This window comes from Carcharhinus amblyrhynchos, chromosome 12 (assembly GCF_965287045.1).
Source record: "Carcharhinus amblyrhynchos chromosome 12, sCarAmb.v2.hapA, whole genome shotgun sequence".
Lineage (NCBI taxonomy): Eukaryota > Metazoa > Chordata > Chondrichthyes > Carcharhiniformes > Carcharhinidae > Carcharhinus > Carcharhinus amblyrhynchos.
This window is the reverse complement of record NC_137335.1, coordinates 71,169,586-71,187,358: the sequence shown is the minus strand read 5'-3', so window position 1 is coordinate 71,187,358 and position 17,773 is coordinate 71,169,586. Positions and strand designations below refer to the sequence as shown.

General features: G+C 43.6%; 1 protein-coding gene across 1 annotated transcript in view; it reads left to right on the top strand.

The window, feature by feature from the left end:
• Positions 1 to 17,773, top strand: part of ryr2a (ryanodine receptor 2a (cardiac)) — a 662,889-nt gene that overhangs the window by 259,052 nt on the left and 386,064 nt on the right. The window contains exon 10 of the mRNA XM_080200677.1: positions 15,619 to 15,693. Within this exon, the coding sequence (XP_080056803.1) occupies positions 15,619 to 15,693 (75 nt within the window). The remainder of the gene's footprint in view (positions 1 to 15,618; positions 15,694 to 17,773) is intronic.

The following is a 17,773-nucleotide window of genomic DNA, read 5'->3' as shown; positions in this document are numbered from 1 at the left end:
AATCAGCTGCGCAGCGGTGAAAGGGACATTTAGGCCAGAATTCTCCAATCTCGCCCCCTTTTCCCCCCCTCAGTCGGATTTTCCGGTCCCGCTGCAGTGATTTGACTGAGCACCTAATTCTCCAGTAGTGCAGGCAGGGATGGCACGGGAGAATTCCGGTTTTAGTATTGGCAACAGGGTGTGTTTATCTATGCGGAGAGAGCTGGAATGAGTTAGAGTAGCTGGGGATGTTCGAGCCACTGAATGACCTAACTTCCACTAAGTGGAAACTAAAATTGGTGGGAGGTCAGCCATGGCTGAGGAATGGACGGTCACTGTAAGTAATTGGAGAAAAGGGGAAGCCCAAAATTGGGTCGTTCAACCACTGGCCAAGTCTAACTTGAGTAGAACCCTGCAATGTGCTGTAAGTAAATAACACTCAACATGGTACAGAACTTGTGGCATTAGAAAATGTTAACATTGGTGAAATAAATCCTCAGAGGTGTCCCTTCATCAGCTGCCCTTTACTTACAAACTCTATTCCACTCTTAGAGTGTTTCACGTACATGGTCAGAATCCGGACTACCGGTGGATCTGACACTACCATATTTATACAGAGCTGAGGGCAGGTAATCATGACCGTAATCAGGGAGCTCATACTCCAAGAGGCCCACTTCATGGGTCTCATTGAAGTTATTACACAGGGAGCACATTAAATTTCAGCAATTCAGTGGGAAGTTAGATTAACATGCCGAACTGCAGAACGAAGCACCCTTCACAAACTGAGTACCTTAATTCCAAATTTAAACTTTGGAAGAAATCCCTCTGCTAGATCAGACTGACATTTTATCATTTCCCATATCAGTCGTTCTCTGCCTCATGAAAATGTCAATGAATCAATTACTGAAACGGTGTCCCATTTGTGCCTACAAAGAGATTTCCCAGACTCATTTCACACAGGGCCTTCTGCGGCGACATCCATCCCATCTGGCTGGCTTTGAACATCAAAGGATGAAACCCATCCTTTAATGATGTAACAAAAATGCTTATTTTCACGCGCTTATCAGAGAGAAGACACCAACTGCAAAGAAAAGTCTCGTGATCTAGCTGTAATAAATAATGCTTGCCCTTTCTTTTCTGGAATGGGGCATCGTGTAGCGTGAGTCATTGATTAGACTTTATCCTGCACATTATAGCACGACAATTTTTTAACCTATGGCCGACTGGAAATGAGAGCTGATAGTGGCATGATGAGGGCAAAGGGACTTCTGCAACCTTAATTAATCATAGAATTCTTACAATGTAGAAGCAGGCCATTCGGCCCATTGAGCCTGTACCGACAACAGGCCCAAATTTTCCGTTCTTGTGGCAGGGGTGGCATCAGAGAATTCTGGTTTTAGTGTTGGCAACAGGAAATGTTTTCCTACACAGACAGAATTGGAATAAGTTAAAGTAGCTGAGAATGTTCGAGCCACTGAATGATTTCATCGCCACTGAGTGGAAACCAAAATGTTGACACTAAAATGGACCTGACACTCCCTTATTTATATACAGGTTAGGCTTCCTGATTGTGCAGGGAATCATGACCTCAATCTGGTAGGACATACACCAAGAGGTTCACCTCATGGGCCTCATTGAAGTCATTACAGGGGGAGGGCCCTATCTGCATAACCCTACATATTTACCCTGCTAATTCCCCTGACACTAAAAGGCAATTTAGCATGGCTAATCCATCTAACCTAACCCGCAGATCTTTGGAGTGTGGGAGGAAATCAGAGCACCTGGAGGAAACCCACGCAGACACGGGGAGACCGTGCAAACTTGGCACACTTATCAAGAAATTGAATTCGGGTCCCTGGTGCAATGATGCAGAAGCCTCAACCACTGTTGCATCATGCTGCCCAATGCCAGAACCAACACTGTATCTCCTTAATTAACAAGATTTAAAGATTGAGGAAGAGGGAGAGAGAGGAATGGTGGAGAGGAGGGTGGAGTAAAGTTATATCAGAAAGAGATGGGAAATTTGACAATTTTAAAATCTACCGCAACTACTTATTACTTGCAGACCAGCAGAGTAAATAATTTTGGCTGGAGAGATATCTTTACATTCCATTAATATTTACAGAATGCTGAATATTAATTTGAGCCTCAACTTTCTGCAGTGTTAGTGGCACAATAGTTAGCACTGTTGCCTCACAGCGCCAGGGACCTGGGTTCAATTTCCGGCTCGGGTCGCTGTCTGTGTAGAGACTGCAAGTCCTCCCCGTGTCTGCATGGGTTTTCTCTGGGTGCTCCCCAGGGAAAGCTCCCTAGGTGCTTTTCCTCTCTCAGTTTGAAAGACGTGCTGGTTAGGTGCATTGACCCAAACAGGCGCTCGAGTGTGGAATTTCTTAGTAACTTCATTGCAGTGTTAATGTAAGCATTACTGTGATTATTAAGTAAACTTTAATGGGTAATTAGAGTGAAAATCTGGCAAATTCTTAAAATGACCCGAATGGCCTGATAATGTTTATGCGAGATAAATGGCAGAGTTTAGGATGTGAGATTAAGAGTTTCAACTTGGGAACTTTGAGGAATTGGGGACTGTTGCAGGGGTGACGTGTGACTAGGACTTAAGTGCCGGATAGGATCCGTGCATTTGAATGTGCTTTAGTTTATGGGGAATAGGAGGCTGGTTGGGAAAGAATTGGAATAATTGACTCCGGAGGTAACAAAGACATTGACGAGGGATTCAGACGTAGAAGGGCTGAGGCAGGAGTGGAGGGGGGGGACAGTGTCTTTGAGATGGAAAGGTTAAAGAGGTTGCCTGCCCTGATATCCAATGGACACAGTTTTCAAACAGTGCGGTACAATCTGAGGCAGTATCTGAGGAGGGATATTAAACCAATCAACAGATTGTGTAGGTAGAGGTCAATGATGCTGGCATTGGTTATCTGATTCTTTAATTGAATTAAGTAATGGCTCTTCCAAGACTGGATTTGGGAAGGCAGTGTGACAACATAGAGATACCATATGGATTGGAAGAGGTGGGCATTGTTAATATGTGCATATATTGGGGAGGTGATGCCTTGTGGAATTATCACTAGAATATTAATCTAGAAACTCAGTTAAAGTTCTGGGGACCCAGATTCGAATGCCACCATGACAGATGGTAGAATTTGAAATCCAGCCCATCACACAAACCAACCTTCCATCCATTGACTCTGTCTACACATCCTGCTGCCTTGGAAAATCAGCCAGCATAATCAAAGACCTCATGCATCCCTGACATACCCCCCTTCTTCTGTCGGGAAAAAAGATACAAAAGTCTGAGGACACACACCAACCGACTCAAGAACAGCTTCTCCCCTGCTGCCATCAGATTTTTGAATGGGCCTACCTCGCACTAAGTTGGTCTTTCTCTACACCCTAGCTGTGACTGTAACACTACATTCTGCTCTCTCTCCTTTCCTTCGACATAAATTGTGTGCTTTATCTGTATAGCACACCAGAAACAATACTTTTCACTGTATACTAATACATGTGACAGTAATAAATCAAATCAAATCAAACAAAAATAAATTTGGAATTAAGAATTTACTGATAATCATGAAACCATTGACAATTGTCAGAAAAACCCATCTGGTTCACAAATGTCCTTTAGGGAAAGAAGTTTACTGTCCTTACCTGGTCTGCCTTACATGTGACTCCAGAGCTACGGCACTGTGGTTGACTCTCAACTGCCCTCTGAACAAAGGCAGCTAGAGATGGGCAATAAATGCTGGCTAACCAGCGACGCTCATGTCCCATGAATGAATAAAAACAAAACATATGCGATCTGGAGCCTGCCCCCATGACTTCAGAGGGTGGCATTGAGGAGCAGCAAGAGGGAAGTCCCCCTGAACTCCAGATGGAATAAGGTCAAGGGAGCAAGAGGGTGGGTCTCAGAGGTAAGGTGAGGGAATAAAGGGAGATGGGTCAGACATTAGAGAAAGACTCAGGAAAATGGGAAGTGGCAGGAAACACCTTGCGGGGAAGTTTGACTTGTTGGATAAGGAGAGTGAAGGCAGGAGCAAAGGTGCCCAATGTACGGTCTCAAACTTTACATATTCCATCAGGATCCGTGTGTGATACGTTGTGTAAAGGTTTTAAGTAACCTACTCCAGGGTTGAAGTTTCCATTAAAAGCTTGAAGGCTTGAATTAAATTTTAATCACCTGCTTGCCACCTTTTAATGTTGACTTTAAGCAATCAGGCAGAATTCAATGTGGTTAACTGGCAAGTTAAACTTAAGTAAGTGAGACAGGGATAGATGTAATGCTGGACTATTACACTTTATCCCTGTCTCAGTTTGTGTTTATTAGCTTGGGTACAGAAGCTGGAGAAGGAAAACGAAAGAGACAAGATTAAATAGACTGAAAGCTTCTTCCTGCCACACACCAGGGCTGCCGACATGAGCTAGACAGTGTGTTCAAATCTCTGGAGGGGACCCTGAGAATCCACATCCTGGTGTGCAACTCACTGAATCATGTCAAACACTTAACTTGGATGAGCGCTGACAATGTGCTCAAGAGATCCTGTTTATTTGCAGAGTTTGCCAATAATGTTTAAGTTTATTTATTAGTGACACAAGTAGGCTTACATTAACACTGCAATGAAGTTACACTCCGGCAGGTGCCTGTTCGGGTACAGTGAGGGAGAATTTAGCATGACCAATGCACCTAACCAGCATGTCTTTCGGACTGTGGGAGGAAACCAGAGCACCTGAAGGAAATCCACACAGACAGAAGGAGAATGTGCAAACTGCGCACAGACAGTTCCCCAAGCTGGGAATTGAACTTGGGCCCCTGGCGCTGTGAGACAGCAATGCTAACCACTGTGCCACCATGAAAAAGAGATGAGCGGCCGGGTAAAAGGGAAGAGGGGATTCTGATCATTCCAGTGCTGTTAGGCCCCCTTCCCCTCTGTAGCAGATTCACAACAGGTGAACCCCCCTGCCTCCAACCCCCCACACCGCCACAACCTTAGCCTGGTAATTGTATAACCACAAATAATATTCATCATTCCATTTATCTTCTGAGGTGCCTGTCGCAGCAGTGCCCACCTTTCCTGGTGGGGGTGCCAGCAGTTCATCACTGCGGGTCCTTCCATTGGGCCTGTTGGCTGCTCTTAGGTGCATTGGCCGTGCTAAATTCTTCCTTAGCGTACCAAACAGGCGATGGAGTGTGGTGAGTAGGGGATTTTCACAAACTTAAAACTCTTACTGGTTGCCTCTGGTTACATCGCACAGGCAGGCAACCAGGCCTCACCAGCTGAGTCAGGAGGTTCAGCACATTGATTCTGAAGATGAAAGGGTTGATGTATGAGGAGAGGTTAAACAGTTTGGGCTGGAGTTTAAAAGGATGAGAGGGGATCTGATCGAAGCGTATAAAATTTTAAAAGGGATTGATAATGTAAGCATAGACCAAATGTTTCTCCTTACGGGGCAATCTCAAACAAAAGGTCACAGGTATAGGTTGTAGATTTAAAACTGAGATGAGGAGAACTACTTCTGGCAGAGGGTGGGGAATTTGTGGCACTCGCTGCCCCGTAGTGCAGTGAATCGTTGAACGGTTTCAAGAAGAAGATAGATGTATTTCAAATAAAAAACAGGTTAAAGGGATATGGGGAACAGGTGGGGAGGTGTATTTGAGACCAGAGAGATCAGCCATTATCTGATTGAATGGCGGAGCAGGTTCGAAGAGCTGAATTTGCCTACTTCTGCTCCTAATTCCTATGTCCCTATGACTTGCTTTTGGTCCCAACCTCAATGAGAGGCTGGGTGAAAGGGAATAAGGGATTAGGGTCATTAATATCATGTTGGGATGAATCACTGCAGTAGATGAGAATCAAGTGGACTCTGTGAAAGCTGCCCGTGTGGGTTTTCTTACTCATTCAATTAATTATCCAGTAGGTTCGAGGATGATCAAGATTGTAGAGATTCTCAAGAGTTCCCTGCAGCATATATTACATTGCGAATTCAAATTTTTAATTTAGTGTTCCGATTCAGATTGCTCTGCTTCCTGGTTTGCTGTTCTTCCTAGTTAATATATAATTATGCAATGCACACCGCCTTCTATTATCAAAAGGCATCTTGAACTCTTGATGAAGCAACAAGGACATCAAGGGGAATACGATTACCGCATGTTTTGTCTTTGAGAACCTATTTGAATCCAATAAAATATACGATGAGGAATGTTCAAAGAGAACCATGTAACAAGCCGACGGTTAATGTATTCTTGTTCAACATGTTCAGCCCTGTGCGACAACACAAACTAGTCCGTGACTTATACCCATCCAATCAAAGCAGACCATACTGGTGATTAGAAGCAAATGAAGAAGATAAGGAAAGAACAGGAGTCAATATTAGTGAGTTTGGTTTAAATGGAAATTCAATCGAATCACACTCAGAATTTGTGCTTTGTCGCAGTGTTAAATATCATCTATTGCTATTTATTTCGTTTACTGATCAAAGGTTCCCTGAGTTGAGAATACTCTGTTAGGAATCTTGGACTTGGTGCCATGGGCTCTTGTCAGCTATCACTCATTCCCCCATTTATGATGACAGGGGATTACCTCAAGTTTCTAGGTGTCCAGATCACCAACAAGCTGTCCTGGTCTCACCACACTGATGCTATTGTCAAGAAAACCCAGCAACACTTCTACTTTCTCAGGAGGCTGCCATCAAATTTTACAGATGCACCATAGAAAGCATCTTTTCCGGGTGCATCACAGCTTGGCATGGTTTCTGCGCCGACCAAGACTGCAAGATACTACAAAGGATTGTGAATGTAGCCCAGTCCATCATGCAAACCAGTCTCCCATCCATTGACACTGTCTACACTCCCTGTTGCCTCAGAAAAGCAGTTGGCATAATCAAGGACTCCACGCACCCCGGACATTCTCTCTTCCACCTTCTTTCGTCGGGAAAAAGATACAAAAGTCTGAGATCACATACCAATCGACTCAAGAGCAGCTTTTTCCCTGCTGCTGTCAGACTTTTGAATGGACCTCCCTTATAATAAGATGATCTTCCTCTGCACCCTGGCGATGACTGTAAAACTATATTCTGCACTCTCTCCTTACCTTCTCCCCTATGTACTCTATGAACAATATGTTTTGTCTGTATAGCGCGCAAGAAACAATACTTTTCACTGTATCCCAATACATGTGACAATAATAAGTCAAATCAAATTATGACATAACAATGGATTCTAAACAGTCGTCTTGTTCATCTCCAAATAAGTGATGATAGGGGTTGAGAGACAACATGAACAGGTGGAATCTTAGGAGAGGATGTGTTGGCGGGGATGGATGCAGGAGCCAGACTGAAATTGGAAGATTGCCATAGGGTTGATGGCAGGGAGTTCTGGCCTCTGTGAAACCTTGCTGGAAGTGGGAAAGCAATGGCAGCCACTCCCCACCTGGCAGCGGCTTGTGATATATTTGTTACGACTAACTGGCCACTTAGGGCCAACCTAGGGAGGCCATCAGTACCAGCAGTGGAGAGGCCCCACTCTACGGCTGAAACCTTTTTAAGGTTTATTTTATTAGGCTTACATTAACACTGCAATGAAGTTACTGTGAAAATCCTGGAGTCGCCACACTCCGGCGCCTTTTTGGGTACACTGAGGGGGAATTGAGCATGGCCAATTCACCTGACCAGCGCGTCTTTCAGAATGTGGGAGGAAACTGGAGCACCCGGAGGAAACCCACGCAGACATAGGGAAAACATGCAGACTCCGCACAGACAGTGACCCAAGTCAGGTCCCGGGAACCGTGAGGCAACAGTGCAAACCATTGTGCCACTATGCCATCCTGATTTAAATTTTAAAACAATGCTTGGCAGTTAACTGTCAGCCACCATTAACTAGTGCATTTAGACTGTTAACTGTCAGTAACCATTAACGGGTGTGCAGAAATGCCTCCATCACTCAGAGTCCTGATTGGGGATCAGGATATTGAATTTAATGACCAGCCATGATCAAAATGAATGGTGAAGCAGTCTTGAAGGGCAAATAGCCCACTCTTGCTTCGAATTTCTATGTTTCTATACTATGGAGTTGTAACTGTGATCCAGTGAAGTTCAGTTGCATGACTGTGACCTTGACTGTGAAACTAACTAAGAAAGATAACTACCAATTTGAGGCTTTTATAAGGGGCCGTTTTTCTGCTGTGCAAATGGATCATTTTCACCGGGGAAACATTTGCCTCATGAAGTTCGGTGTGACTCATGGACAGAAGCCATCAAAGTGTGTCTCATCTTGTCTTAAGAATTTTCTGTGCTCAATGTAAGAATTATAAGAAGGTTCATTAATTGGGAATCTGTGTGGACTGAATGGGACACTCTTCTTCATTTACTTTTGCTCCTGCCCTCCTTCAAATCATCAATGGAATATTTGATTTTTGATTTGATTTTGATGTTCTGATTTGATTTGATTTATTATTGTCACATGTATTAACATACAATGAAAAGTATTGTTTCTTGCGCACTATACAGACAAAGCATACCGTTCAGAGAGGAGGAAAGGAGAGAGTGCAGAATGTAATGTTACAGTCATAGTTAAGGTGTGGAGAAAGATCAACTTAGTGTGAGGTAGGTCCATTCAAAAGTCTGACAGCAGCAGGGAAGAAGATGTTCTTGAGTTGGTTGGAACGTGACCTCAGGCTTTTGTATCTTTTTCCTGACGGAAGAAGGTGGAAGAGAGAATGTCTGGGTTGCGTGGGGTCCTTAATTATGCTGGCTGCTTTGCCAAGGCAAGAGCAAGTATAGATACAGTCAATGGATGGGAGGCTGGTTTGCTTGATTGATTGGGCTACACTCACAACCTTTTGTAGTTTCTTGTGGCCTTGGGCAGAGCAGGAGCCATACCAAGCTGCAATACAACCAAAAAGAATGCTTTCTATGGCACCTTTCAGGATTCATAAACATATGGGGGCTTTTATGGTGTCAGGACTTTTGGGTTCCCCAGCTTGATTGTATTGACGGTTGGAGAACTGCTGTCTCCTGTTGGTGGCTTGCTATCAGCCTAGAGGTGTCTTTCATTAAACAGGAACTGACCTTATCTGTCTGCCCCCTTGTCTGGGAGCTGTGAAGTTTCAGACAGAACTAGGATCTGATAGAATAAATTATGCTTCACTGTTGAGAATCTCGCCGGCATCCCCATTCTTCATCAGCGTGTCACTTACTTAGTCATGCATGAGTGCTATTCCAAGAGTATATATGTTAACCGTATTATATACACCTGTGGTTGCTATGCAGCTGTTCATGCCAATGGGATCTTCTGATGATGCAACCCCCCACCCCCCCTCATGGATATCGCGGTGGTGTGGGGTGCGATCAATTGGAAAATCCTTCCCCTTAAAATCAACTCTACCATTCACTTCATTCATTCCCTGTGGCAGTGTGTTCCACACTTCCACAATTTATTCCCTGTTGGATTTCTTTGTGATTATCTTATACCTATAGCCTGCAGTGCTGTTCTTCCTCAAGTGGAGGCATTGGCCAAAATTCTCCGGTCTTGCCCGCCGCAAGAATCGTAGCAGGTGAGACAGAAAATTTGGCGGACCATTCAAATTTTCAGACTTGGGGCATGTGAGGCCGGAGACACCACCTCCCCCCTCAGTGGTGTGTTTCCAGTGGTAGTGGAGGCTGCATGCCTTTAGTTGCTGGCAAGATCTTCCAGTCCTGTCGATGTCTATGGGGCAGCACGGTGGCACAATGGTTAGCACTGCTGCCTCACAGCACCAGGGACCCATGTTCAATTCCGGCCTCGGGTCACTATCTATAAGGAGTTTGCACGTTCTCCCCATGTCTGTGCAGGTTTCCTCTGGCTGCTCTGATTTTCTCCCATAGTCCAAAGATATGCAGGTGAGGTGAATTGGCCATATTAAAGTAGTGCCCCAAGATATATATGGGTTAGGGGGGAATTAATGGAATAAAATACGTGGGATAATGGGGATAGGGCCTGGGTAAGAGTCAACGCATACCTGATGGCCAAATGGCCTTCATCTGCACTGGAGGAGTTCTATGATTCTATGATCTTGTGTGGTTTGCCTGTCCTGCCACTGGGGATCCAGCTGCTGGTGGGGCGGGAATGGGTGGGGGAGGGAAGAGGGGGAGGGGGATGGGGAGTGGTGGGGGAGGGGGAGTGGGAGGAAGCTGCTCCTTTGCTGGGACCAGAAGATTCAGCAAGTGGGAAAGGCGGTAAAATTCAACCCTTTGTCTCTGGTTATGAAAACCATTCAGAATTTTAAAGATGTCTAGTTAGGCCAGGTAACTGGGTTGGAAAAGAAAGGGGTACGTTATAAAGTAAGCTCATTGATTGAGAAATTCGCCCAGGTATTGAAAGTATCATGTCAGGCAGTTTTCATACTTACTGAGGCTACAGCTATGCGGTTATCCGTTTTCTGCTGCTCTTCATTGCTGGGTTTAATAGGCTAATCAGATCTGTAACAGCCATTCATCACTGTCAGTTAGACCTGAACTGTGCTGCTCCTTTTCCGAGTTGACTAATCAACATGGCATAAAAAACATCTTTTGAGAGTATAAATAAAATCCTTTATTCTGTTTAGCAATACCAAGGGCCTTTTGCTACATAATTAAGAACAATAACGTTAGACTTCTGCATTGAACAGCAATTTAGAAACACAACACTGGCCTGATTTTGACTCAGTCAACTTGACGCAACTCCGACCTACATCAAGGCCAATTTCCTTTTATAAAAACTGCAGCCACAGTGTTAGTGTTCCCAGCTGGGTATTATTTCCTTCATATTACAGGTGCTATCATGAATGTGGGGCAGAGCGGTTGTCTGCAGAGTACTATGTTCCTCAAACTTACATGTGAACAGATATAACTAACCGTGGAAAATGCCCAAACAGCTAGTGTAAAGCAAGGTTTATATCTGAACAGAGAACTCAAATGATAGCATTCAAAATTTGCAGCGTGCAATCGGAGCTCTTAACTTCTCCTGGGGTGGGATTTTCCAGCTGTGTTCTGCCCCAAACTGGAAAATCTCGCCCAAGGTCAATGAACCTTTGTATGGTTCGCCCCCACCCTCCTACCCGCTGTGATGGACGGGGAAATTTCTCCCTTGATGTTTCTTTTAGCTAGGATGCATCATGGGGGATGCTAGGGAGGAAAGTATAGCTATTGAACTAGAATGTACTTCACTTTCTCACTCTCAAGAAAACCAGCCAAAGACTGTGGGAGTTTCATAAAGGCTTTTATTACGAACGATAGTATGGGCTGATTCCAGTGCTCCAAATAGCAGTTCACCAGAGAGAGTGCTGATTCAAGAATGGTACGGACAGTTAGGGTTAAGATTTTGTTTGATTTATTATTGCCACATGTATTAGTATACAATGAAAAGTATTGTTTCTTACGCGCTCTACAGACATAGCATACTGTACATTGAGTACATAGGGGAGAAGAAAAGGATGCAGTTACTAAAAGTTAGTATATACCAATCAAAAGATGTATATTTGCACGGGAGTTTATCTATACCCATTCACAATTATCGATTAGGTTTACATCATGCCGGAAGTGCAAATGCAATTGACCAATTACAACATGTGCACTTCTACTTGATTATAAATATCCAATCAATGTAAGGGTTTGTGCACGTGACACTCCCTTGTCCAGTTTTCCCAGTGCTTAATAAATTCTACAGTGTTGCCTCCCTAAGTTATCTCTAGATGATTTCCCTGAGTAGATGATAGAACAACTCAACATTGTTTTTATAGACCTTGAGACCTAACACTTATCTGCCTGGGAACCAGCCCTTGGCTGATTGTGCCTTGCACCTAACAGCTTGCCTCTCACACACTAAACTAAGGATTTTCAATCCTTTCAGTAAATAGCGGAGATGATAAATATATACTAGAGTTTTAAACTAATTCTTTTGATATAATGTCCAACATGAACTTCCCCTCCCGCCTTCCAGAGGGACATATCGCATCAATCCTTTTATACTGTCAGATACTGAATTGACTTAATGACAACAACAGCTTCTTATTTATATAACACCTTTAGCATAGGAAAACATCGCAAGCATTTCACAGGAGCATTGTCAGACAGAGGTCGATACCAAGTCAATGAAAGAACTATTACCACCAACTCTATCCTCCTCCCTGGGAACTATCTGAGGTTGAACCAGACTGTTCACAACTTTGGTGTCATATTTGACCTGGAGATATATTTAAAACCACACCAATACTAAAATGTTGATACGCATCTCTGTCAGATCACCCACCTTTGCCAGCTTAGCTGCTGCTGGATCTCTAATCCAGCCATTGTGACTGTTTTTGCATGCCTTCCCATGCTTTACTTGCCATTAAGCTGAAGTTATACAAAACTCTGCTGCTCCTAACCCTGATTGCACCAAGTCGTATTCTTCCCACGCTCGGTGACCTACTTCGCCATCTCCTTAACCAACATTTTGATTTTAAAAACCCTTTAATTGTCCAAGCCGCTCCATGGTTTTGACCCTCTCTTTTTCTGTAATCATCTCCAAACTCTACGAGATAGCTGCATTCCTCTAATTCAGCCGTTTGATTATCCCTAATGTTACTCGCTCTATGAAAATTGGCCATTCCTTCCACTCCCAGTGTTCCAAGTTCTGGAACTTTCTGCCTGTCCATCTCCCTTTCCTCCATTAAAATGCTCCTTAAAACCTACCTCTTTAACCGAGCTTATAGCCACTTACACTAATAGCTCCTTATGCGGCTTGGTGCTAGAATTTGTACTATAAGGCTCCTGTAAAGGATCATGAAATGTTTTATTTATATTAGAGCTGCTATATAAATGCAAATTGTTGTTATGGAAGTCAGGATAGCTGACTGAACACTTGAATAGAGAGGTGGATTAAAATTAATGTTTATTTATTAGTCACAAGTAGGCTTACATTAATACTGCAATGGAGTTACTGTGAAAATCCCCTAATTGTTACAATCTGCCGCCTGTTCGGTTCCACTGAGAGAGAATTTAGCATGGCCAATGCACCTAACCAACACATCTTTTGGATGGTGGGAGGAAACCCATGCAGACATGGAGAGAAAGTGCAGACTCTGCACAGTAAAAGCAAAGTAAAGTTTATTTATTAGTCACAAATAAGGCTCACATTAACACTGCAATGAAGTTACTGTGAAACTCCCCTGGCTGCCACACTCCGACACTTGTTCAGGTCAATGCACCTAATCAGCATGTCTTTCAGAATGTGGGAGGAAACCGGAGCATCCGGAGGAAACCCATGCAGATATGGGGAGAATGTGCAGACTGCACACAGACAGGGACCCAGGCCAGGAATCGAACCCGGGTCCCTGGAGCTGTGAGGCGGCAGTGCTAACCACTGTGCCACCGGGCTGCCTTACAGAGAATCATAAAAGAGAAGCTATGGGAAGACCAAGAGGTTGGTGAGGAGAATACCAAAGCTTAGGTCCTAGTTGGTTCGAATCATGGCCACCAGAGGAAATGAAGGATGCGCAAGGATATACGGCTGGAGAAATGCAATGTTCTTGGAAGGACGAATGTTTTTGTAGAGATAGGGAAGACCAGGGCTATGAAGGAATTTGGATAAAGAATTTTAAAATAATAGTGTTGTTGGACCAGGAATGAAAGTAGGTTAGTGAGCAGAGAAGTGACAAAACAGAGCTTTGGAAGAGGTCAAATTCATGGAGTATTGAAAAAATACAGAAATATAAAATCCAGAAGCCCTGGAGGAAAGTCTAGTTCAGCTTGCTAACATCCAAGGTGAAGATGACTTTATTTTAACATTAACCGGATATTTGATGCAGGGTAAAAGTATTTTACATAGACCTATTTTGAATCAATATGTGAGGTTGGTTGATAGAAATAGGTCACCTAGAATGCTGAAGGCTCACCTCTACGCAATAAAGGCACTCCTTGCATGGTGCAAAGGTGTTTATATGTGCTTCAGACAATGCTACAACATTTTCACTCTAGATTCTGTAATATTAGTTGGGAGATTAAAGTAAAAAAGCTCTACTGGACATGTAGGACAGGATTTTCCGACCATGTGCGCCCCATGGCCAGGAATTCTCGCCTGAGGGCAATGGGCCTTTAAATGGTCAGCCAAATTTTCTGTCCCGCTTGCCACACTTCCCACAGCAAGCAGGATGGGAAAATTCTGCCTGTAATCTTAAGCAATGAAATAAAAACATCTATTTGTTCATTATTTTAACAAATTGACGATTCTTTCTGTTGTCTGTGGTAATAAATAAAAACCCATCTGAAATAACTGAGCCAAAGATTTTGTTAAAATAGTGAACAATGTAATTCACTCGTTTTGCTAATTTGCGACGCAGAGAGACTTCACCACTGAGGGGTTAGGATTGCTTTGGTTACCCCTCATTCTTTTTTTGGTTATCAATACATGTATCAAATGGGGCAGTTCTTCCTTCCACATTCAACTCTTACATCATAGAATCCTACAGTGCAGAAGGAGGCCATTCAGCCCATTGAGCCCCCACCTACCACAATCTCACCCAGGCCCTATTCCCCTAATCCCATGCATCTACCGTAGCTGATTCCCCCTGACACTAAGGGACAACCTAGCATGACCAATCCACCTAACCAGCCCGTCTTTCAGACTGTGGGAGGAAACCGGAGCACCCAGAGGAAACCCATGCAGACACGGAGAGAATGTGCAAACTCCACACAGACCGTGACCCAAGCTGGGCTTTGAACCCGGGCCCCTGGCGCTGGGTGGCAGCAGTGCTAACCATTATGCCACCATACCATATATGTTGAATACACATTGTGTATACAATAGGTAGTGGTAAGAGTTTCTCTGGCCTAAGTATCATGAATGCATTGGATTGCCATTACTAGCTTATTCAAAAAGTGGACAAGGGTAGTTTTTGCAAAGGGGCCAATACATCTTAGTTCACATGTTTCTTCTGCAGTTTTAGTGGATACATGTCTATCATTTTAACATCAACCAGTTCATTTTAAACTTGTGGACAGGTAGTGGTCAGGAGAATATTGTGCCACTATCTTAAGTTGCATTTGCCTAATATCAGTCGCAAGAAACAGTAGACTGTAGGGACCAGGTGAATTGTTAAACCCAGTGGCTGCATTAGGGGATCAAAGAAGTCAAAGGGCAGCGCAAGTAAGAATCATGGGAAAATTTACACACAGGGCTGGGATTCTTGGGTCTCGCACACCCCGTTACTGCTGCCAGTGAGAACAGAGAATTTGGCGCTCAGCCAAATGTTCATTCACAGCAGCGGGACAGGAGAATCCCAGCCATGGGTGAGGTTGGAGAATTCCTAGATCTTTTGTTACTGCTCCTTTGTTAATTTTCCTGCCATTGTGTGGGGCTTTACTGCTTTGAAATTGCTAGCAACAAAATCTTTACTTAAGTAACATTCATTTTTAATCTTGAAAGGACCCAAAGTTCCATTCTGTGTAAAGAAAAACCTCCTCCCACTTCAGTTAATTTTCATTTTCAGTCATTTAGTTTTGAGACGGAGGTTTTTTTCAATCTTTCCAGTGATTTATTGGTAAATAGTAATTTTGATGTGTTAATGCTATGGGACTGCTCGACATTAAAAGAAAAGGATAGTCCAATTGTGTCTCTTTCCAATTTCCTTCTAGGACGGTTCATTATGAAGGTGGTGCAGTGTCCATTCATGCTCGATCTCTCTGGAGGCTGGAGACACTGAGGGTTGCGTAAGTGTCAAACTTCATGCTCTTTCCCTTTCGTGGAATAAAAATTACGCTTTTAAGTGTCCTTTTGATTTGAAAAGCTAAACGTACGATTACACAGGATCTCCTCACTGACTTGAAGTGCCGGAGGGAGGTGTTCTGCTGCAAGCGTTTGTTGGAGGAGGACCTTAGTTTTCTGGGTGTTTAGTGATATGAAGTTGCATATAATAAGGTTAAAACGTGGTGTCTGGCAAATGTAAATATTGAAATGAAATGCTAAGAAAACCAAAAGAAATCATACAGCATTGTCTCTTTAAAAAGCACGTGTCTTTGTGCTTGGGATTTTGAACTGCAGAAAGCAGGCTGCAGACGCCAACTTTGCAACATTTGTGTCCAAAGCAGCAGCCTGACTTCCAGCAGAGCGATTCAGGCTTTGAGTTGGACCAATGGTTTTAAAACAAGCACTCAAAGACTCAGAACCAACTGAATTAAAATCTGAGTGTTGTTGACAGCCTCAAGCCACTTAAGTTACAGGAACATTGTGAGGTAATTCTAGGCATTTAAACCCAGACAAGAAGAGATGACAGTTAGAGTATGCTTGCTACCTCCTGGGAAAAAGAAGGTGGGTCAGGCTCTCATATGAAATCCTGCAGTTTTAATATATAGCTTCTTCAAATCACCGTCTAAATAGAAGGAGAAACCAACTCAGAAAGTATTCCAGATCAAAGCATCAGAAGAAAGTTCATACTTCCAACCGATGCCTGGTATTACATTGTTTGAAAGTGACGATATCCTGTAATGATTTATTTCATTACTCCTGAATGAGTCTTGTAATTGGAACAGTGTTCTATTGGAGAGTTTATTCAGTTTGTTAATTGCTTTAATAAGGCTGTCGTCCATTCTAAAATAAAGACCTGTCAATTGTTCATAGAACATAGAACATTACAGCGCAGTACAGGCCCTTCGGCCCTCGATGTTGTGCCGACCAGTGGAACGAATCTAATGACCCTCTAACCCAAACTATTCCAATGTTATCCATATGCCTATCCACTGACCATTTGAACGCCCTTAAAGTTGGCGAGTCCACAACTGCTGCAGGCAGGGCATTCCATGCCCTTACTACCCTCTGAGTAAAGAAGCTACCTCTGACATCCATCCTATAATTATCACCCCTCAATTTAAAGCTATGTCCCCTCGTGTTAGCCATCACCATCCGAGGAAAAAGGCTCTCACTGTCCACCCTATCTAATCCTCTGATCATCATGTATGCCTCATGATAGAGAGCAATCGATCCTACTTTAATTGACCAAAACCAACAGCTTCCTACTATTTCACGCACTCTTGCTTAAGATTATGAAGTGAGGTATATCCCTTTGGGGGGTGTTCCAAAATCGTGCAGAGGGAAACATCACCTCCATGTCATAATATTAGTGGAAGGTCCATTTTCTCATGCTTCAGAGAAAGTGTCGACACTGGCCTGGATCTTGGTTTCTGGGTGAGAAAATGCAAAAGAGTGAATTACATGTTGAAGCTCAGTAACTGAAGTTGGATGGACTTTGGTGTTGGACTGAAGGTGGCAGAGGGAGAACAGCTTCCTGTCTGTTTTACAAATTATTGCTAAGCCTGTGGACAGTATGCTGGAGATGCAGTATTGTAGTGGGGAAGGTGGAGAAGGGGGTTGGCTTGATGTAACAGACTTGCTTGACCTCAATCCTCGCTGAGACAGGGTCTGTGGTGGTTTGAATGGTAGGGATCACAGTTTTCTAAGTCATTGTGGAGTCGGTGGAGAATGGTGACAGATTTCTGAGGGCAGCCAAATGCAAAAAGGATACTCCAGAGAACGTCATGGAAGACAGAGTTAAAGGTCTTTGTGAGGTTGAGAAAGACATTCACAGCAGTTGATTCTATTCCTTACCATCTTCTTGGAATGTATGCATTGAAGATCATGTTTGTGTGCCTCTGGAAGGAGCTGTCCAGCTACTGGAAGGAGGCAGAGCAGGATCCCTGCAATAATCTTCCCGGCGATGGATAACAGTGTGACTCCTCTGTGGTTACCCCAGTTGGATTTATATCTCTTCTTAAGTGAAAGGTAAAGTTGCCATCG